Source organism: Saimiri boliviensis, chromosome 9 (genome assembly GCF_048565385.1).
Source record: "Saimiri boliviensis isolate mSaiBol1 chromosome 9, mSaiBol1.pri, whole genome shotgun sequence".
Classification (NCBI taxonomy): Eukaryota; Metazoa; Chordata; class Mammalia; order Primates; family Cebidae; genus Saimiri; species Saimiri boliviensis.
In genome coordinates, this window is record NC_133457.1 from 115078707 (window position 1) to 115101749 (window position 23043).

A 23043-nucleotide genomic window follows, 5' to 3' on the forward strand; every position below is an offset into this window, starting at 1 on the left:
TTATCTGCTCTCCAAGGGAAATATTAAAAACAACAACAAAAAGAGGGCCAAAGTCTTCAAGGCCGAGAAAAATCACGACCCGAAAAAAGGGGCCTGGGGAATCTGAAGAACAAGCAGCAGGGTCCAAACACCCTCAGGGAAAGGGAGCCGGGCGCACCGGCAGCCAGGGCCAGCGGCACAGCTGAGCCGCGCCTACCTACTGCGCACGTGAGCTTGCCCGTGCGCTCCTGCAGCAGGCGCACGATCTGGGCCTTCTGGGTGGGGGCGCAGCGGCAGCAGACCACAGCTGGGCACTGGCAGGCCAGCTCCATGAACTCATACTCGTAGTACTTAAGGCAAACCTGCAGGGTGGAGGGAGAGGAGGTGCGTCGGTGGAGGTCGCTGCCCAGCCTGCAGTGCCCCGGATGAGGCCCAGGCTGCTGGGAGGACTGGCTCTCAGGGGTCCCCGAGCTCACCTCCAGGGAGTCTCCCGAGATGACCAGGGCGCAATCATGCTTCCTGCGGAAGGCATTCAGCTCGAGGTGAGCCTCCCCACGATTGGTCACCTGGAAGGGGACAGAGATGAAGAAGGAGGCACTGCTCTCCGGAGACCATAGAACAATAAACAGTGGCCTCCTAGAGCCAGCATGAAGACAACGGCCACCCCAGCCAAGGGTCCCTCCCCTCCCCAACCACCAGAGGCAGCACCAAATGGAATCCTGTTGGCTATGATTCTGTGGGAATCGGAAGAGCCCATACAATTGCCACCTACAACTTCCCCCAGGACTAAAAATGCCTGTACTGGCCAGGGGCGGTGGCTCACGCCTATAATCCCAGCACTTTGGGAGGACAAGACAGGCAGATCACTTGAAGTCAGGAGTTCGAGACCAGCCTGGCCAACACGATGAAACCCCCTCTCTTCTAAGAATACAAAAATTAGCCGGGCGTGGTGGTGGGCATCTGTAATACCAGCTACTCGGGAGGCTGAGGCAGGAGAACTGCTTGAACCCGGGAGGCGGGGGTTGCAGTGAGCTGAGATCATGCTATTGCACTCTAGCTTGAGCCACAGAGTGAGACTCTGTCTCAAAAACAAAAACAAAAACAAAAAAAAGCCTGTGCTTTCATTATAAGCCAGGCGTTGGACTAAACATCTGTGAATTTTTCTCATTTATTTCTCACAACGGCTCTATGAGGTACCGAAAGAATATGGCTCTTTTTTGCACTTAAAAGAAACTGAAGCATGGTGACATTTGTCAGTGTGTCTGAAACTAGTATGCTGTAGCACAGGCAGGCAAAGCCAGGCACCTGGCAGAGGCTGGCCCACTTTTGTGTAAAGGACCAGATGCTAACTCTCATGGGTTTCATGGACCACATGGTCTCAGTCACAACCACTCAGCTCTGCTGTTGTAACACAAAAGCAGCCGCACACCATTCACAGATGAGTGGGTCTGTCTACACTCCAATAAAACAAAATGCCTGCTGTGTGAAAAACAGGTGGCTGGCACATAGGTCATTCGTTTGCAATCCCTGAATTCTAGAACACACAGTCAATTCTCATGATTCACAGCAGCTACATTTTCTAAAGTCACTGTGCACATGGCATTAGCACATACTAAACCATCGCCTGGAGGGGAAATACAGGGTTAAATTTTTGCCCCACTTGCAATGTTTTCATAAATATATAACCTTATTTTATGTGTGTTTCTATTTAAAGACACCTTGGTTCACTAACATCGAACTCATAGCCATCAGTGCTGTAAGTCATGCCTGAAGGAAGCTCATCTGACACATACATTTCTCCCTAAGTCACACCGACAGCCTTCCTGCACTTAAGAAGGTTGGCCAGCGAAGCAGCGCTGTGCTGGGATCATTTTAAACATGCTGCCAACAAAAGGCACAAAAATGGGAAAAAACCTGATATTTAAATGGACTGCAAAGAGGACACGTGTTCGCCATACGAGGCTGAAAGAAGGAGGCAGAGCGTGGCCTTGCTCAGCCGCAGGTGGGAATGCACACATCAGGCAGCTAAAATGCTAAGCAACTCTAGGCCGGGCGCGGTGGCTCATCCCTGTGATCCCAGCACTTTGGGAGGCCAAGGCAGGAGGATCCCCTGAGGTCAGGGGTTCAAGACCAGCCTGGCCAACAGGGTGAAAGCCCATCTCTACTAAAAATACAAAAATCAGCCAGGCGTGGTGGCAGGCACCTGTAATCTCAGCTACTTGGGAGGTTGAGGCAGGAGAATCGCTTGAACCCAGGAGGCGGAGGTTGCAGTGAGCCGAGATTGTGCTACTGCACTCCAGCTTGGTTGACAAGGCTCCATGTCAAAAAAAAAAAAAAAAAAAAAATTTTAAGCCACTCTACATTATCACCGTGAACGTATCAAAAGTACTGATTTGGAGGTCACAGATAAGTTTTAATGAGGAGGACAATTCACAAAGAATCTGCAAATGATGAGAACTGACTATACCTGCCTCTACACTATTCTACAAATTGCGGGATTTTTTGAAGCTTCTCTGTGCTATGGACCAAAGGCAGGGGTGAGGGAGAGACCCCCAAACATCTAGAGACCCTCCGGTTTGCCATCGTGGCTGTGGTTTCAGATCAGTGGGATTGCTATAACCTGCCCCAAAGAGGACCCAGTGCCCCTGACCTCCCCAACTCGAGAAAGCCTAGCACAGGCCTTGCTGGATGCACTTCCTGATGTGTGCACTGTTTCGCTCAATGCCTGCCACAGGGGCGGGCAATTTCTCATTTGCCCATCCAATTCCCCTCCTTCAAAAAGCTCCTCAACAGTCCCGACCACTTCCCCCTTGAGAGGACGCACAGGCCAGAATCTGTGGCCTGGAATTTCTTTCTTATCCAGGGACTGTACTTCCAGGGGTTCAGTGAAATCCCAGGAATCCCATGCATAATTTCACGTGTATGAGTGGAGCTGCATCTTTCGGGGGTAGTGCCTAACTTTCATCAGCTTCTCAAAGGGACTGTGACCCCCTAAAAGGGTAAGAACATGGCATTAGCACAGGACTCTCAGGAGGTGCTCCCGGAGGGAACTCTCCAGCCAGCACCTGTCTCATCAGTCATCCCACCCAAAGAATCACTGAACTGTGGCTGAAGCTCCCCTCCCTAGGTGGCTCCTTCTTAAGGGGCCCACTCGAGGTTAGGAGGCTCAGGACCAATCGAACCTCATCCCTCCGTGGTGCTAACACAGAGGACGCTTTACCAGCCGGAACACGTGGATGACCAATCGAACCTCACCCCGCCATGGCCCTAACACAGAGGACGCTTTACCAGCCGGAACACGTGGATGTCCTGGTTTCTGGTCACCAGGTGTGCATTCTTCGCCGTGCACGTAGCAGTCTCCAGCTTGTCCCCCGTCAGCATCCAGACCTGAAATGACCGCACAGCAGAGGTCCTGTTTGTTAGTTTTTGAGGCCAGCCTGTCAACTGCAACCGCTGAGTTTCCAAGAACATGGAGCTGAACTTGAAAGGTTCCGTTTACCTCCTGCCGACGTGTGCTGTCCCCAGCACGACTCAGCAAGCGCCCTGGCTGAAGGGCTTTAGGACTCCTAGCAAAACCACTGCTGGTAGCAGCAAAAGCTGGCGGATCCTTCTAGAAAGAGCCATCTGGCCACACACTACAGGAGGTACTGTGAAGCTCGGTCCTTGGACCACATAATTCCCCTTCTGAGAATTTTTCTTAAAGTGATAAATATCCTAAAAGAAGGGAAAGGCTGTATGGATGAGAGGGCACCTCTGTGTCCTGCAGGAAACACGGATTTGTGATGCTGTGGACTTTCTATGTAGTTGGATGAGCAAGTCAGACCCTCCTGGGGTTTAACTCAGCTAGAAAGTGCTGACCCTAAATGAGCCAGGTTCTTCCACATCGTGTGTATCATCTCACACTGCACTGCTCTGCTGTGGGCTCAGAGGGGGCAGGTGACTTGCCCCAGACCACACAGCCACCTCTCTTCCTAACCAAGCCCAGTCTTCAGCCCTCAGGAATGTGCTTCCTGCTCTTTGATTTCACCTCTTTAACCCTCTTGTTCTCCTTGCTCCCAGCTGGGAGCAGTCTTGGGGCTATCGGACAAAGAAAATCTGGATAGCAGGGGTAGTGTAGGAAAGAAAATCCTATTTTCCTGAGTCTCCCGAGGGTCCACTATGTGCCCAGCACCCATGCTGAGCTGCCTGTTCCCTTCATGATAGCTTCAAACACTGCGGAAGGAATTAGCCTGGCATGGTGGGGCGTGCCTGTAATCCCAGCTACTCCTGACGCTGAGGCACAAGAATCACCTGAATCCAGTGCTAAGAGGTTAAGTCATTTTGCCAAGGGTCACAGAAGAAGGGAGAGGCAGGCTGGGAACACAGGCAGTGGGATGGGCAGAAAGAAGATACCGGGCACCTCTCAGGGCCGAGCCTCTCAGGCCCTCTCCCCTGGCTGGGTCTATGTTCGCCCTCAATCTCCCGCCTGTCCTAAAAACAACATTCTTTCTGGTCAGCCTAGCGAGTCACAGTTCTCAGGGTTTAATGCAAGAGAACAAACCCTGGGGAAGGAATTGGGAGACTGAAGTTCCAGAAAAGCATGAAAAGAATGATCAGGTGCACGACGTGGCTAATGTCCCACACGAGGGTGATGAAGATGCTACAGGAAGGGCCGCAGTCCCAGCTCCAGTCCCAGCTCTGCCGCTTCCCAGTGTGGGAACCTGGGGAAGGGAGGCGCTTCCCTCAGCCTGTTTCTACATCCACACAAGGGGCTCATGTAGAAAATTTCCTGTGCAGCCAGGCGCAGTGGCTCATGCCTGTTAATCTCGGCAGTTTGGGAGGCCAAGGTGGGCGGATCACTTGAGGTCAGGAGTTCAAGACCAGCTTGACCAATGTGATGAAACCCCATCTCTACTAAAAATATAAAACTAGCCAGGCGTGGTGGCACATACCTGTAATCCCAACTACTTGGGAGGCTGAGGCAGCAAAATTGCTTGAACCCGGGAGGCGGAGGTTGCGGTAAGCTAAGATCCTGCCATTGCATTCCAGCCCGGGCAACAAGAGCAAAATTCTGTCTCAAAAACAAACAAACAAACAAAAAAGTCCCGTGCAAGATCGTATCTTAGACTTTAATTACCAACTAATCTGTCCCATCTCAGGCACCCCTCCCCCTCTCATCCAACAGGAAACCAGAAAGATAAGTCGCATCCACACTCTGTGAATAAAACGTCTCGTCTTGGGATAACACAGTTTTGAGAAAGAGAAAAACCCCGGGACACAGCTGGAAGCAGAAAATGGAAACTCCTGAACTCCAAGAGAAGTCATAGGAATGGCCAAGACCCAACTGCAGACTCCACGATGGAGCAGAAATGGGCTCCCAGCAGCCAGACGTCCAGAAACAAGGTCCCGCTGGTGATTTCCTAACGACGCACCAGGCCTGAGAGCCGAACGCACGGGACAGAATCGGGTTTATAAGGCAAGAGTCACACTGGGGCGGGAGTCCCCAGTGGGCCCAAATGTCGCCTGGCGTCTACCCCTTCCTCCTCCCATGGCTCTGCTGAAAGGGCAGGCCCCAGGATGCAGCAGAGAGCCACTTCTGAGTGGAGGCCAGTGGCAGGGACACATTTCTAGGAGCTCCAGGCCAACGAGTTTGTTCACACCTCCCTTGAGTCCACTGAGGACCAGGTCCTCACGCGCCCTCTGCTGGCCTCTCCAGATTCAGCTCCTAGTATTTTTTTGGGCCCCAAACAGTAGAGTGCAAAATGCTAATATGACAGCGTCCTGGTGCTGGCGGCCATTCTGCTGGTGGCCACCAGCTCACTCAGCCACACGACAGACAGACGTGCTGGTCACCCTACTAGAATATAATCAGCAGCTATGTACGCCAGACACTGCTTGGCCCTGAGCACCAGGGAGCCCAGAGGGGTCAGGGGAGACACCGGTATAGTAAAGGCAAACGCTACACAAGACGTCTTCCAAATCAGGGCTGGAAGGCCAGGCACGGTGGCTCCTGCCTGTAATCCCAGCACTTCGGGAGGCCGAGATGGGAAGATCGCCTGAGGTCAGGAGTTCAAGACCAGCCTGGCCAACATGGTGAAACCCTGTTTCTACAAAAATACAAAAATTAGCTGGGCATGGTGGTGGGTGCCTGTAATCCCAGCTGCTCAGGAAGCTGAGGCACAAAAATGGCTTGAATCCAGAGGTGGAGGTTGCAGTGAACCAAGATCGTGCCACTGCACTCTAGCCTGAGACACAGAGCAAGATTCCATCTCAAAAAAAAAAAAAAAAAAAAAAAAAAAAAAAAAAAAAAAAACAGGGCTGGAGGGGCAGAAACAATGACTGTGGCCACTGCAGAGAAGGCACTCCTGGTCTCTGCTGCTTCTCCCGCTCTGATCTCCCTGCGCTGCTGAAGGGATAAGAGGCATCACCCCGGACTGCCCTTCCCTGCAGCCTGCCCGCCCTACCTTGATGCCCGCGTTCCTCAGGGTCTCCAGCGTGGGCCGCACGTCTGCCTGCAGCTGGTCCTCCACGCCCGTCAGGCACAGCAGCTCCATCTCCATCTCCAGGCTCTCGATGACCGTGGCCACTTTGAGGGAGCGGTCATGCACACTCAGCTTGGCCTGGACGTAGCGGGCCTGGGACATACCAGCAGATGTGGTCACTGCTTAGGGTGAGGAAACGCCAGGCTGACTGGCCAGGGCCGAGAGTGGACAGGCCGTGCCCGGTCCCCACCACACAAGGTGGGGACCCCAGCAGGTGAGCTGGACCCCACAGGGGTGACACAGGCTTCTGGCTTCCCCACAAGTCCTCCATGCAGACACCGCACAGACCTGAGCCCCACCCTATGCTCTACACTCGCCTGCTAGGGGCTTCCAGCAAGTCACTTAACCTCTCTGATCCTTGGCCACGAAATGACAGCACCAACCTCACTGGGTTGTCTCAGGGACAGGCACAACCAAGATCTCAAAAAACAGTTAAGTTCCCCCACACTCCACATGCACTTTGTAAAGCACACGCCGAGTCACCAGGTTTTCTAAAGACCAGGTCGGGCTTCTGAAGACCATCAACCCAAACTTCTGCTTCTTCTCTTTACCGTGTTAGCAAAAGCCTGGGGGAAAACCAGCCATCTCCTAACGGGCCTGCTCAAAGCACACGCTTTTTTTTTTTTTTTTTTTTTTTGAGACGGAGTTTCGCTCTTGTTGCCCAGGCTGGAGTGCAATGGCGCGATCTCGGCTCACCGCAACCTCCGCCTCCTGGGTTCAGGCAATTCTCCTGCCTCAGCCTCCCGAGTAGCTGGGATTACAGGCACACGCCACCATGCCCAGCTAATTTTCAGTATTTTTAGTAGAGACGGGGTTTCACCATGTTGACCAGGATGGTCTCGATCTCTTGACCTCGTGATCCACCCGCCTCGGCCTCCCAAAGTGCTGGGATTACAGGCTTGAGCCACCGCGCCCGGCAAAGCACACGCTTTTAAAGTTACAAGGGGGGTAGCATTTGTCAGGACTAGAACGCTTCTTACGTAACAGCTTACAGAGAAGTCAAATACATTAACGAGAGACCCAGGCAGTTTCTCCAGGTAGAGCAGGGCAGGGGCCCACAAAGCCTGTCCCACCTCCCTCCCTTGCATTCCTGCACGCTGGCCCCAGAGACACGGCAGTGAACAAGACAGGGACCCTCCCCTCAGGGAACACACTATCTATGGGACAGGATGACAACAAACAAGTCACTAATCTGGTTCAACTCCAACATTTTTACAGTTTAAAGAAATTAGGGATGCCAGGTGCAGTGGCTCATGCCTGTAATCCCAGCACTCTGGAAGGCCGAGGTGGGCAGATCACCTGAAGTCAGGAGTTCGAGACCAGCCTGGACAACATGGCAAAACCCTGTCTCGACTAAAAATACAAAAATTAGCCAGGCATGGTGGCGCATGCCTGAAATTCCAGCTACTTGGGGGCTTGAGGCTGAAGAATTGCTTTAACCCGGGAAGTGAGGCTGCAGTGAGCCGAGATCACGCCACTGCACTCCAGCCTGGGTGACAAGAGTCCAACTGTGCTCAAAAAAAACGGAAAGGGAACCGAACGAGGTGCAGTGGCTCACGCTTGTAACCCCAGCTACAAGAAGGTTGAGGCAGGAAGACGGCTTGAGGCCAGGAGTTTGAGATCTGCCTGGCGGCATAGCAAGATCCCATCTCAAAATAAATGTGCAAAAAAAGAGAAAAGAAATTAGGGTTCCAAGAGGATGATTTACGCCCAATTTTCTTGAAGGCATACTATGTGCCAAGGACTATCTTTAACTATTACGGATATAAGAACAAACCAGGCCAGGCGCAGTGGCTCACACCTATAATCCCTACACTTTGGGAGGCCAAGGTGGGTGGATCACCTGAGGTCAGGAGTTTGAGACCAGCCTGCCCAACATGTCGAAACCCCGTCTCTACTAAAAATACAAAAATCAGCTGGGCGTGGTGGCGGGCACCTGTCATCCCAGCTACTTGGGAGGCTGAGGCAGGAGAATCACTTGAACCCAGGAGGCGGAGGTTGCAGTGAGCCGAGATCGTGCCACCACACTTCAGCCTGGGTGACAAGAGCAAAACTGTGTCTCAAAAAAAAAAAGAACAAACCGGACTTGTGAAGTCCCTGACCTCAAAAATATTTTTTTATTCCAGAAAAGAAATGGATAAGATGAATGTTTAAAAAAGTACACGAACGAGGTCTAGGTTATATTTTTCCGGCCTCTCGAGATTCAACTCCTAGACATACTGTTTTGGCCCCAAATGGTGGAGTGCGATGACAGTGACAAAAGCATTGAAAACGTGAAACGGTGTGATGGATGGAAAGTGAAAAGGTGCCTTAGATGGTCCAGGAAGACTTCTTGGAGGAGGCAGCTTTTGAGCTGAAACCCAAAAGAACCAACGGAATGGGCCATGGGGCTCTGTGGGTGAAGAGAGTTCCAGGCAGAGAGAATAGCAGGTAGAAAGGCCTCTCAACAACAGCGAACCCCGTGTGCCCGGAAACGACATCAGAGTGGCTCGCACAGGAGGAGGGAGGTGGAAGGGGTGACTGGGAGGTGGGCGGGGCTGCAGAAGCCACGGAAAGGCCCCAAAACAACTTACTTCAAAGTCCTGATACTGCTCCTCCGCTAGAGACTTCTTCGCCACCACGAGCACCCGGAGCCCTTCTCGGGCCATGTTGCCACACTGAAAAGTAGACCACAGTCAGCGCTCCTGACTTCCCTGCGGAGGGACCAGGGCACCTCCCACAGTGACAAGGAAAATGGCAAATCAGAAGGTTGCTTTCCCCTGCAGCAATCTTCCCTGGAGCAAACCTTCTACAGGACAGGGGGCAGAGAGATAGCCCGTGGCCAAGCACGGCCACGCACAGGTCTTCTTTGACAAGCACATACATGTTTTAAAATTAAAGTCAATACCGTATGGTCAGCCAGGCACAGTGGCTCATGCCTATAATCCCAGCACTTTGGGAGGCCGAGGTGGGTAGATCATCTGAGGTTGGGAGTTTCAGATCAGCCTAACCAACATGGAAAAATCCTGTCTCTACTGAAAATACAGAAAAATTAGCTGGGCATGGTGGCACATGCCTGTAATCTCAGCTACTCGGGAGGCTGAGGCAGGAGAATCGTTTAAACCCAGGAGGTGGAGGTTGTGGTGAGCCAAGATCGTGCCATTGCACCCCAGCCGGGGCAATGAGTGAAACTCCGTCTCAAAAAAAAAAAAAAAACAAACATCATACGGTCTCACACACAAATCTGGGTTGCTGAATGGGTGGAAAAACTGAGCATCTGACGAAATCAATCCCTGATGGCTGAGGAGCAGTGGCCTCCGCGTTCCCAGGAAGCAGAGGTGTCAAGGGAGGAGCTCTCCAGCACATTTTACACGCAAAGTGCAACTCTGCTCAAAAATCACAGCCTGTTTTGTTCATCTGCATTAACTGCCTGGGTCCTGTAGACATCTGGGTTTATGGCCGTTAAACTGGTAATCTAATGCAAAATGTAAATTCCCCATATAGAGCTAAGGGATGGGACAAAAACGGCTGGAAAAGCCTAAGTGCTGCTTCCCTCCTGCCGCTGGTCAACTGTCCACGTCACAAACTGGGTTGGGCAGCCTCTGACACGGCCCCCACCCCCTGGAACTCACATTCTGGGATAAGCACCTACCCTCTGAGTGTGTGCTGGACCTACTGACTTGTCCCTAACAAACAGAACAGGTAAGAGTGAGGGGATGTCACATGTGAGCTCAGGTTAGGAAAGCCAGTCCCTTCTATCTCGTTTGCCCTCTCCTGTTCCCTCACCTGCACTTTGGTGGAGCCAGCTGCCAGGCTGTGAGGGGCCCTATGGGAGAAACCCACTTGCAAGGAATAGAGAGTGGCCCCTGATCAACAGTCAGCAAGCACCTGAGACCCTCAGTCCAACAGCCCACAGGGAGCTGAATGCAGCCCACAACCACTGAGCTTGTTCGCAAGTGGGTCCAGCCCCGGTTGAGTCTTAAAATGAGATCACAGCCCCAGCCAGCATCTGAATTACGGCCAGTGGGAGACCCTAAGGCAGAGAATGCAGTTCAGCCACTCCAGGATCCCTGACCCACAGAAACCATCATCTATTAAATGGGTGCTGCTTTAAGCAGCTACATTTCAGGGTGGTTTGTTACACAGCCACTGATAACAAATACAGAGACCCACCTTACCATGCCAGGGGCTGCCTCTGCAGGACAGGCTTCGAGGTCTGGTGTTAACTCTCTGTAACACACTTACCTCTTCTTCCAACCAGTCGTTGTACTGCACAATGCCAGCCATGACCACATCTGCTCCCTTCATGTAAAACGTAATTTCTCCAGTTGATTCATCCTAGAGAGGGAGGCCAGAAGGAATGAGAAATTGAAAGGAACACTCTCTCCTGGCTGCAAAGTCCGCTTCCCATGACAGACGGTGTACAAAGTACACTTAACAGACACCAGTGTTTTATCACTTGGCTGAAGATGAAAAGCCAGAAGGGGCCTCATTTGGGTGCAAAAGCTACAGAAAGTAAAAGAAAAACTCAACACATTTGGAAAATTAGTCAATGATGAAAGCAAGATCAAACAAATTTAAAATCTTTTTTTTTTTTTTTTTTTTTGAGATGGGGTCTCACTTTGTCACCCAGGCCGGAGTGCAGTGGTGCAATCTTGGCTCACTGCAACCTCCACCTCCCAGGTTCAAGCAATTTTCCTGCTTCAGTCTTCTGAATAGCGGGGATTACAGGCACCTGCCACCACTCCCAGCTAATTTTTGTATATTTAGTAAAGACAGGGTTTCACCATCTTGGCCAGGCTGGTCTTGAACTCCTGACTTTGTGATCTGCCCACTTTGGCCTCCCTAAGTGCTGGGATTATGGGCATGAGCCAACACGCCCAGCCAGATTTAAGACCTTTGTTTTGAAAGTTATTACTATTCCGACTGGAACGGACTCACACACCGTGATTTTCGATTTATACTCGAGACAGCAGATATCACCAATCTGTGGTCTACCAAAAGACTAGGAAAGACCAGGACCAGAACAGGGGAGCTCAAGCTCATCACTGTGAACATTTGGGGCAGGATAACTCTGCTCTGCGGGGCCCCTCCTGTGCACTGTATCTCTGTTCAGCAGCATCCCTGACCCCTGCACACTAGACGCCAGTCACACCCTCCATGGTGGCACCAAAATGTCTCTAGACTTTAGCAAACGTCTCCTGGGGCCAAACTAACTGTCTCAGCTGAGAATAATTCCAGATGCCTACATCTACCTGAGGACTGGCCTAGAGATCTGATTCCAGTTCACCCTGACCAGATTTCCTGGGTAGTACTATGGCACAGGCCCCAAATGCTTGGTCCTGGCACCAGTTCCTAGCTGTGTACAGCTGGACAAGCTACTGCTCTTCCCTAAACCTGAGTCCTCTCATCGTATAACAGGAGTCAAGCATGCAACATAGAGACCTATGCACAAAAATGGTCTCTCCGTGGTATAATTGCTATTGGAAGGAGGGTGACTTCCCAAGTCCCCCAGCCATCCAGTGCGGAGAGAACAAGACTTAGCCCAGGACTCTCCACGGGACAATGTGGCCCTCCAGGAGACATCTAGCGATGTCTGGAGACACTCTAGGTTGTCACAACGCAGGCAATGTCCTACTGGCATCTGATGGGTAGAGGTGAGGGGTGCTGCTCACCCTCCTGCACCACACAGGACACCCCCAACTGCCACCAGGAATTCCTCAGCCCTAAAAGTCAACAGTGCTGAGACGGAGAAGTCCTGGCTTTGAGGAACGACAGCGCGGCCAGCGGTCCTTCCCCCTTTTTCCCCCAGTGATTCGGGTCACTGGGAGGTGGGAGGCAGTACAGATAGGCAAGAAAATGCAGTGCAGCCATCCATATCTCGTGCCTAAATTTTGCTGCTCCAGGAAGCCCAGAATAAACGCCCGTGAAGTCTTCACTGAATGTGAACCCGTGGAGACAGAAGTGACTGCATCTCGAGCCGAGTGCAGCGGCTCATGCCTGTAATCCCAGCAATTTGGGAGGCTCAGGCGGGTGGATCACCTGAGGTGAGGAGTTCAAAACCAGCCTAGCCAACATGGCGAAACCGCTTTTCTACTAAAAGTAAAAAATGAGCTGGGTGTGGCGGTGCGTGCCCGTAGTCCCAATGACTCAGGAGGCTAGAGAATCACTTGAACCTGGGAGGTGGAGGTTGCAGTGAGCTGAGATTGCACCACTGCACTCCAGCCTGGGCGACAAGAGCAAAACTCCATCTGAAAAAAATGTGACTGCATCTCAGACGCAAATGCACCATGCTGAGTCTGATTAGGCCAGTCCCATCAACAGCCCTGATGCCCACTTTACTCACCGTCCTTCATGTAAGAACACGCCAACCTTGATGTTATTGCACAGATTACAAGTGATGACACAAACAGCCTTCATGCCCCTCCTGGAGGGTGCCTGTCATTGTCCTGCTGAGGGACACGGACGCTTTCCCTGTGGAATAAGCCTCGGATCTAGGGAGTAACCATGCGGAGATCTACCTGCCTTGCTGCCCAAAACCACACTCTGTTCAGCTCCCACAAAAGCCACACTTCTATCTGCAAGTTCCCCCATGAAACGCCCTTTACCGACCCACTGGATTTGTCGGCCTTGTCCTTCGGTTTCAGGCTCCTTTGGGGGCCACTGTGCCTCTACAGCCCTTTCACAGGACAGAAATATCCCAAATCAGATTCATGGTAGAGTTTCCTCTTTTAAAATAACTTTCCAATATGCCCCTTAATCACCGACTATCTTTCAGAACAACATGCTGACTCATAAAAGCATTCCCAGGCCAAGACAGGCACCGCATTTAAAAGCGTCCGACTGCACGCTTTATCTTGGATGGACTGCTCTTGAAGCAGGCCGAAGGAGCTGCAGGGTCTGCGCATTCAAGCATCAGAGGTTTTATTTTTTCCATCCCCTGCCTCCCACCAAAGGGTGCTCAACAACAGAGCTGTAGGAACTGATGCTCCCCACCCAGCTTCCTCACTATGAAAGGGGCTCGGGTGAGTTTAGAAGCTCCGTCCAATATAAACACCCCATCAACTATCTCCTCCCATGAGTCACTTCCTCCCACGGAGTTCATCACAAGTTGACTTCGTTCTCATATTATGGCAAGATGACGCCATCAATTTACAGAGACCAGCCGGCTGTGTGGCATTGTCTGGGGGCCTCATCTTCTCCCACTGTGGTCTGTATCTGGCACCTGCTCAAAGGCGTCTTTTAGTCCAGCAATGACAGCGCTATGATGATCTACAGCCACGATCCAAACCCATGGCTCCACATGGGAAGGGGGGGAGGGATCGGAACATCTTGTGCACAAGGAAAACAACACAGGGACACAGCGTTCCTTCATAGACAGCGCCCGAGCCCTTCTCTAACCTGGACTAATTTCTTCAGAGACAGAGATTCACACAACGAGATGACCTTCCTCTGTGCGTGGGAGAAGTGCCATGCACTGTGTGTGAGCTCACACATGTTTAAAGAAGAGACGGGGGGCCGGGCATGGTGGGTCACACCTGTAATCCCAGCACTTTGGGAGGCTGAGGTGGGCGGATCACGAGGTCAGGAGATCCAGACCATCCTGACTAACACAGTGAAACTCTACTAAAAAAAAAAAAAAAATACAAAAAATTAGCCAGGTGTGGTGGCACGTGCCAGTAGTCCCAGCTACTCAGGGGACTGAGGCAGGAGAATTGCTCGAACCCGGGGGGCAGAGGGTGCAGTGAGCTGAGATCGCACCACTGCACTCCAGCCTGGGTGAGACCCAAACCAGGACTGCTTACAGTCACTAAACCAAGTGGAGATAAGCTGTTTTTGTGGTTTGGTTTGGTTTGGTTTGGTTTTTTGAGACAAAGTCTCGCTGTGCTGCCCAGCTGGTGTGCAGTGGCGCTGCTCAGCTCACCACAACCTCTGTCTCCCGGAGCCGAACTCTGCCAACACCACTGACACCTGGATGCGGATCCCAACACCAGAGAATTTGAGACCCCTTGAGCCCAGGCTGTGAGAGACCCTGAGCCAGAGAACCCAGCAAGCCTGCCACAGAAACTGTCCTGGCCACGGAAGATAGTACACAGAAAAGCAAGCTCCCCAGTTAGGTGTGGTGGCTCATGCCTATAATTCCAGCACTTTGGGAGGCCAAGACAGAAGGATCATTCGAGCCCTGGAGTTTGACATGAGCCTGGGCAATATGGTGAGACCCCATCTTCACCAAAACTACAAGAATCTGCAGGGCATGGGAGTGTCCACCTGCAGCCCGAGCTACTTGGGAGGCTGAGGCAGGAAGGTTGCCTGAGCCTGGGAGGTCGAGGCTGCAGTGAGCCATGATTATGCCCTGCACTCCACCTGGGGCAGCAGAGCAAGACCCCGGAAAGAAATAAAGAAAAGAAAGAAGGAAGGAAAGAAAGAAAGAGAAGAGGAGAGGAAAAAGAAAGGAAGGAAAAGGAAGAAAGGAAGGAAGGAAGGGAGGAAGGGAGGGAAGGAAGGAAGGAAGGAAGGAGGGAAGGGAAGGAAGGAAGGAAGGAAGGAAGGAAGGAAGGGAAGGAAGGAAGGAAGGAAGGGAAGGAAGGAAGGAAGGGAAGGAAGGAAGGAAGGAAGGAAGGAAGGAAGGAAGGAAGGGAGGGAAGGAAGGAAGGAAGGAAGGAAGGGAAGGAAGGAAGGAAGGAAGGGAAGGAAGGAAGGAAGGAAGGAAGGAAGGGAGGGAAGGGAGGAAGGAAGGAAGGAAGGGAAGGAAGGAAGGAAGGGAGGGAAGGAAGGAAGGAAGGAAGGAAGGGAAGGAAGGAAGGAAGGGAAGGAAGGAAGGAAGGGAAGGAAGGAAGGAAGGGAAGGAAGGAAGGAAGGAAGGAAGGAAGGGAAGGAAGGAAGGAAGGAAGGAAGGAAGGAAGGGAAGGAAGGGAAGGAAGGGAAGGAAGGAAGGAAGGAAGGAAGGAAGGAAGGAAGGAAGGAAGGAAGGAAGGAAGGGAGGGAGGAAGGAAGGAAGGAAGGAAGGAAGGGAAGGAAGGAAGGAAGGGAGGAAGGAAGGAAGGGAGGGAGGGAGGAAGGAAGGAAGGAAGGGAAGGAAGGAAGGAAGGGAGGAAGGAAGGAAGGAAGGAAGGAAGGGAAGGAAGGAAGGGAGGAAGGAAGGAAGGAAGGAAGGAAGGGAAGGAAGGGAGGAAGGAAGGAAGGAAGGAGGGAAGGAAGGGAAGGAAGGAAGGGAGGGAAGGAAGGAAGGAAGGAAGGAAGGAAGGAAGGAAGGAAGGGAAGGAAGGAAGGAAGGGAGGGAAGGAAGGAAGGAAGGAAGGAAGGAAGGGAAGGAAGGAAGGAAGGAAGGGAAGGAAGGAAGGAAGGAAGGAAGGGAAGGAAGGGAGGAAGGAAGGAAGGAAGGAAGGAGGGAAGGAAGGAGGGAAGGAAGGGAAGGAAGGAAGGAAGGAAGGGAAGGAAGGAAGGAAGGAAGGGAGGGAAGGAAGGAAGGAAGGAAGGGAAGGAAGGGAGGAAGGGAAGGAAGGAAGGAAGGAAGGAAGGGAAGGAAGGAAGGAAGGGAGGGAGGAAGAAGGAAGGAAGGAAGGGAAGGAAGGAAGGAAGGAAGGAAGGAAGGAAGGGAAGGAAGGAAGGGAGGGAAGGAAGGGAAGGAAGGAAGGAAGGGAGGGAAGGAAGGAAGGAAGGAAGGAAGGAAGGAAGGAAGGAAGGAAGGAAGGAAGGGAAGGAAGGAAGGGAGGAAGGAAGGAAGGAAGGAAGGAGGGAAGGAAGGGAGGAAGGAAGGGAAGGAAGGAAGGAAGGAAGGGAAGGAAGGAAGGAAGGGAGGAAGGAAGGGAGGGAGGAAGGAAGGGAGGGAGGAAGGAAGGGAGGGAGGGAGGAAGAGAGGGAGGGAGGGAGGGAGGGGTGGGCAAGGGAAGGAAAGAGAAGGAAGAAAGGGAGGGGAGGGGGAGGGGAAGGGGAAGGGGAAGTGAATGAAGAAAAGGAGGAGAGGAGAGGCAAGAAGTGAAAAGAGAAAAAAAGAAAAGAAAAGAAGGCAGGGAAGCTTCTTTACCCCAGGGGACTACATTCCCTGGAGTAAGGGAACGCACTTCCCTGTAAGAAAGACCTCAGTGCCTAAGACCATGAATAACACTGATCCCCATATACACTATGCGTTTTCCTACACACATCTACCTAAGCTAAAGTTTAGTTTATTAATTAGGCACAGTAAGAGATTAACAACAACTTATAACAAAACAGAACAATTCTACTATGCTGTAATCAAAGTGAAATAAGGCTTGCTTGAACACAGCCCCGCAATACCCTAACAGCCTGAGGGCTCCTGAGTGACAGGTGGACGGCGTGAGGACACTGCACAGAGATGATTCATGTCCCGGGGGGACAGAGTGGCATGAAACTCATCACACTACTCACAACGGCACACAATTTAAAACCTATGAATGTTTCTTTCCGGGACTTTCCATTCCATATTTTTAGACTACAGGTGACCATGGGTAACTGGGTAAGGATGACCACACTGCTGTTTCAAGCCACTAGATGTGGGTGATCTGTTACGCAGCGATATGGACTTAATACCCTACCCCGACATTACCGTGGGTCCCCTGTGAGCTTTTCCATGTCCCTCTTGTTACACCCCAGTCCTAACCCCCAGGTCCTGCGGTACAGGGCCAGGAGCTGGAAGCCAGGCAGCCTGGAGCGAGTCCCAGCCCCACCAGTTCCAACTGTGTGAACCTGGACAGGTTTCTGAGCCTCTCTCCACCTTCATTTTCTCCTCTGCCAAGCATCAGTCTTAATGGCACCTACCTCACGTGGTTACAGTGGTAAGAACTAAATGAGTTACTTTATGCGAATCACTTAGAACAGCCTCTGGCACACAATAAGCCCCACTCAAATGTTACCTGGGTTGGGTAATACCCGCACTTTGGGAGGCCAAGGTGGGCAGATGGCTTGAGGTCAGGAGTTCGAGAACGGCCTGGCCAACATGGCAAAACCCCATCTCTACTGATAATACAAAAAATTAGCTGGGCATGATGGCATGTGCCTGTAATCCCAGCTACTCGGGAGGCTGAGGCAGGAGAACTGCTTGAACTCAGGAGGCGGACGTTGCAGTGAGCTGAGATGGTACCACTGCACTCCAGCCTGGGTGACAGAGTGAAATTGTGTATCAAAAAATAAATAAATGTGCCAGGCATGGTGGCTCACACCTGTAATTCCAGCACTGTGGGAGTCCCAGGCAGGAGAATCACTTGAGGCCAGGAGTTTGAGACCAGCCTGGGCAATAAAGTAAAACCCTGTATCTACAAAAATTAAAAAATTAGCCATGGTTTCGCAAGCCTGTCGTCCTAGCTACTCGGGAGGCTAAGGTGGGAGGATTCTTAATATTAATAAATTATTTTAATAAGAATTTAAAAATTAAAAAGTTTTAAAAGAACAAAGAGAAAAACATATCAAATCAGACTCTTTGGCTGGGCGGGGTGGCTCAGGCCTATAATCCCAGCACTGTGGGAGGCCGAGACGGGTGGATCACAAGGTCAAGAGATCGAGACCATCCTCATCAACATGGTGAAACCCCGTCTCTACTAAAAATACAAAAAATTAGCTGGGCATGGTGGCATGTGCCTGTAATCCCAGCTACTCAGGAGGCTGAGGCAGGAGAATTTCCTGAACCGAGGAGGCGGAGGTTGCGGTGAGCCAAGATCGCGCCATTGCACTCCAGCCTGGGTAACAAGAGCGAAACTCCGTCTCAAAAAAAAAAAAAAACAGACTCTTCAGACTGGGAACATTTTTTAACGTCTGACACCATCAATTGTTGGTGAGGACATGGAGGAATAGTGGGAAAGAGATGAGTACAAACACTCGAGAAAAAGCCAGTGAAATCTGGTAACCAGAGCTGGAGATGCAGGCTGGGGGCAGTGGCTCACACCTGTAATTCCAGCACTTTGGGAGGCCAAGGAGGGCAGATCACCTGAGGTCAGGAGTTTGAAACCAGCGTGGTTAATATGATGACACCCCATCTCTACTAAAAATACAAAAATTAGACGGGTGTGGTGGTGCATGCTGGTAGTTACAGCTACTCAGGAGGACAAAGCAGGAGAATTGCTTGAGCTGGGAGGCATTCTCAGCCTCCCAAGTAGCTGGGATTCCAAGCATGTGCCACCACGCATGGCCAATTTTTGTATTACAGTAGAGCTGCGGTTTTGCCATGTTGGCCAGGCTGGTCTGGAACTCCTGACCTCAGGTGATCCGTCCATCTCAGCCTCCCAAAGTGCTGGGGGATTACAGGTGTGAGCCACCAAGCCCGGTCACAAGGTTTTCTCTTGGAGTGATGAAATGTTTTGAAACAAGAGGGGCGTGGTGGTGGCTGCACAACCCTGAGAATGTACTAAACACCAATGAATTTCTCACTTTAAAATGATTCTATTATGTGACTTCACCACAATTTAAAAAATACGTACTTAATATTAAACAACAGAGAATGAGAGATGTACTACCAAGAAATCCCCAATAAGTGTTCTCTTTAACTTTCACTCCGGAACCGGGGACACCATAAGCGGATCAGAGTTATGGAGTGTGTCCAATCAAGGAACTCATTTCCTTTCTGCTTAGGAAATTATATTCCCTCGTTAGTCTGGGTGACAGACACCACAGTAAAGAAGGTCAGAAAGAGTGTCAAGCCACAGGGACACACGCAGTACGCCTGGGGTTTTTCACCACTTCAGGCCATGAATAAAAGACAACTCACCCGCACGATGATGCCCATGCGCTTGCTTTCGTAGGTGAAAGGGAAGATCTGTAGAATGGTGAAGTTCAGGATCTGGTCGCCAGGGGTCCTCAGCTGCATGGAAGACTGGTCCCGGCCCACCAGGGTTAAGCCCACACTTTCGGTCCACTGTACCAGGGCCACCTAAACGTAACACAGGTTGAGGGTCAGGCGCACAGCAGAGAATCTGGGTTCGCAGGCTGTGCCATGAACAGAAAGGTGGAAGGGGCTCGGAGACAGGGGAATCACAGTAGTCACTGCCCTTGGGGGTACCCGGTGCTCTCTGCTGGCCCGTGACAGTGTCTGTTCCTCTGGGCCTGCGAGCTGAAAGCCGCCCTTCTGTATGGCACAACTCATCTTTTCTAGGCTCCAAGCAGGCTGCACACCAGAGGCACGGTGGAAGGAGCGGCACAGGGTTAAGAGTGATTGGCGGCCCCGCCCGCACAGTGCCTTAGGCCTATAATCCCAGCACTGGGGGAAGCCGAGGCAGGAGGATCACGTGAGTCCAGGAGTTTGAGAGACGCCTAGGTAACACAGGGAGACCCTGTCTCTAAAATCTTTTTTTTTTTTTTTTTTTTAATTATTAGGGTGATGGCTCACGCCTGTAATCCCAGCACTTTGGGAGGCTGATGTGGGCAGATCACCCGAGGTCAGCAGTTTGAGACCAGCCTGGCCAATGTGGTGAAAACCCATCTCTACTAAAAATACAAAAATTAGCCAGGTGTGGTGGCGGGCTCCTGCAATCCCAGCTACTCAGAAGGCTGATGCAGGAGAACTGCTTGAACCTGGAAGGTAGAGGTTGCAGTGAGTAGAGATCGTCATGCCACCACACTCCAGCCTGGGTGACAGAGTGAGACTGCATCTCAAAAAATAGTAACAATTATGAGGGTGGGGTGGTGCACGCCTGTAGTCCCAATTGCTCAAGAGGTTGAGGTGGGAGGATCGCTTGATCCTGGGAGGTAGAGGCTGCAGGCTGCCGTGACAGCGCCACAGTACTCCCACCTGGACAGCACAGTAAGACCCTGTCTCAAAAAAATATGACAAAATAAATGTAAGCAACTAATTCTCAGGGTCTAAAAGCTCATGAAGAAAATAAAACATGTCTGCAGATGGAGCTAGCACAGGGTCTCCAGGAATAAAAATAAGGCTGGGCGCGGTGGCTCAAGCCTGTAATCCCAGCACTTTGGGAGGCCGAGGCAGGTGGATCACGAGGTCAAGAGATCGAGACCATCCTGGTCAACATAGTGAAACCCCGTCTCTACTAAAAACACAAAAAATTAGCTGGGCATGGTGGCACGTGCTTGTAATCTCAGCTACTCAGGAGGCTGAGGCAGGAGAATTGCCTGAACCCAGGAGGCGGAGGTTGCGGTGAGCCGAGATCGTGCCATTGCACTCCAGCCTGGGTAACAAGAGAGAAACTCCGTCTCAAAAAAAAAAAAAAATGAAACAGGACGGGGAAAGGAGAAGCAGGGAGGAGCCGGGGACCCCGCCCCTGCTTGCCCTTCATCCCTGCAGCCACAGGAGGGTGGTCTTGGTGGGCTGGGGGGGTGCAAACAGTGTGAAGGGCCTGCATGTGCCCGCTGAGCTAGATGACAGGCTCATCGTGCTTACTCCCAGAATAGCAGGGGCTCGGTAAGCTGCTCTCGGCTGGCAGCTGCGACAGGCTGGGACAGGATCTGGTCCCAGGTCTAGCTGACATCAGTAAGAGGCCCAAGGGACAGTGCCATCCCAGTTCATCAGATGTCCCTTCTCGAATCACAAGGGCCTAAGTTAGGGTGCATGTACATGGGCACATCCTGAGTGGGAGGCCACCCCAACACACTATCACCCATTACAAAGTTGACAGGTGGGCCGGGCACGGTGGCTCACACCTGCAATCCCAGCACTTTGGGAGGCCAAGGTGGGTGGATCACAAGGTCAAGAAATCAAGACCATTCTGGCCAACATGGTAAAAGCCCATCTCTACTTTTAAAAAATACAAAAATTAGCTGGGCGTGGTGGTGCATGCCTGTAGTCCCAGTCACTCGGAAAGCTGAGGCCAGAGAATCACTTGAAACTGGGAGGCAGTGGAGGCCGCCGTGAGCCAAGATCACATCACTGCACTCCAGCCTGGTGACAGAGCGAGACCTCGTCTTAAAAAAAAAGTTGACGGGAGGTGTGGCAGGCAGAACAATGGCTCCCAAAGAGGCCCGTGTCCTAATCCCCAGAACCCGAGAATGTTACCCGAAACGGCGAAAGGAACTCAGCAGATGGTATTCGGTGTAAGCACTTTAAAATGGGGAGCTTATCCCAGACCACCCAGGTGGGCCCAGTGAGTCACATGAGTCCTCAAAAGGGACCCACTCCTGGTTGTGACCAAAGAGGCTCACGAACAGAAGAAGGGCTGGAGAGATGTGGTGATGCGGACTTTGAGGATGAAGGAAGGGGCCATAATATCAAAGAATGCGGGCAGTGTCTAGGGGCTGGAAAAGGCAACAGATTCTCCCCTAAAGACTCAGCAACAACGCGGCAACGGTGCTCGAGCAACCTCAATCCTGTCTCGGTGAGACACTCGCCCTGTGTTCACCCATGATCTATAGAACTGTAAGAAAAACCTATTTGTTTCATTTTAAAATAGATGCTGGCCAGGTGCAGTGGCTCACGCCTGTAATCTCAGCACTTCGGGAGGCCGAGGCGGGCGGATCGCTTGAGATCAGGAGTTCGAGACCAGCCTGGCCAACATGGTGAAACCCCATCTCTACTAAAATTACAAAAATTAGCCAGGCTTGGAGGCAGGCACCTGTAATCCCAGCTACTTGGGAGGCTGACGCAGGAGAATTGCTTGAACCTGGGAGGCGGAGGTTGCAATGAGCTGAGATCACACCACTGCACTCCAGCCTGGGCGACAGAGTGACTCCACTACAAAACAAAACAAAAAAACACAAATGCACAGTAATTTGGTACAGCAACAACAGGAAAGGAATACCGGAGGGCTTCCAGTTTCAATACCAAACAAGCTGTCACTCTGTTCCCATCCAAGTCCAAAGGTACAGTGTTTACAAAAAACAATCAAGAAAGAAGAAAAGGCAGGCCCTCCCACTTTCTTCTCATAAAGCTTAATCTGTAGAGGGAGAAGGGGAAGTAGGTTTTAGGAGGCTGTTGACAGGGGCTGCACGTAGGTGACGGGGAGAGGGGTACTCGGGGGGCATCACCTCCACTGGAAGTATTTGGTTATCTTTAAACCCAGAGGTGGGTGGGGCTAACTTTTCGCAGGTCTGAAATAGTTCATGATAATTGCTTTTTCACTGAGGATGGTGGAAGGTAAAGAGTCCATTTTCAGGGACTACTTTAGCAGCCCAGCTGCCTCTTGCATGTCTGTTTAATCTGGATTCCCGAAGGGCACGACTGCTCACACCTATAATCTCAGCACTTTGGCAGGCTGAGGTGGGGGATCGTTTGAGCCCAAGAGTTCAAGAGCAGCCTGGGAGGGAGACCTCGTCCCTACAAAAAAATTGGCCAAGCATGGTGGCATGCACCTGTAATCCCAGCTACTTGAGAGGCTGAGATGGGAAGACAGAGTGAGCCTGGGAGGCAGAGGCTACAGTAAGCTGAGACCGTGCCACTGCACGCCAGCCTGGGTGACAGTGAGACTCTGTCTCAAAACAAACAAACAAAACTGGGGTTCCTCTTGAGTTCCTGTTCCTTTTACCAAGAGAGCACTACAGAAGCCACAAGGTGAAGGTATGCAGCTCTCCACCCGCTGTCCTTTCTCTCTCTGGAACCCCTGGACGTCATCTTGGCTGACCTGCTATACCCTGAAAAGGCAATCAAGCTGGAGCTCAAAACTGAGGT

The 23043-nt window shown here is 51.6% G+C and overlaps 1 protein-coding gene across 2 annotated transcripts in view; it reads right to left on the bottom strand.

Moving 5' to 3' along the window:
- ATP9A (ATPase phospholipid transporting 9A (putative)) overlaps nt 1-23043 on the bottom strand; it is a 168654-nt gene that overhangs the window by 21852 nt on the left and 123759 nt on the right. For both annotated transcript variants that reach the window (XM_039479637.2, XM_074406664.1), the window contains exons 15-21: nt 19195-19356; nt 10725-10817; nt 9074-9157; nt 6423-6593; nt 3268-3366; nt 456-545; nt 197-341 (exon numbers count right to left, since the gene is read on the bottom strand). In XM_039479637.2, the coding sequence (XP_039335571.1) occupies nt 197-341; nt 456-545; nt 3268-3366; nt 6423-6593; nt 9074-9157; nt 10725-10817; nt 19195-19356 (844 nt within the window). The remainder of the gene's footprint in view (nt 1-196; nt 342-455; nt 546-3267; nt 3367-6422; nt 6594-9073; nt 9158-10724; nt 10818-19194; nt 19357-23043) is intronic.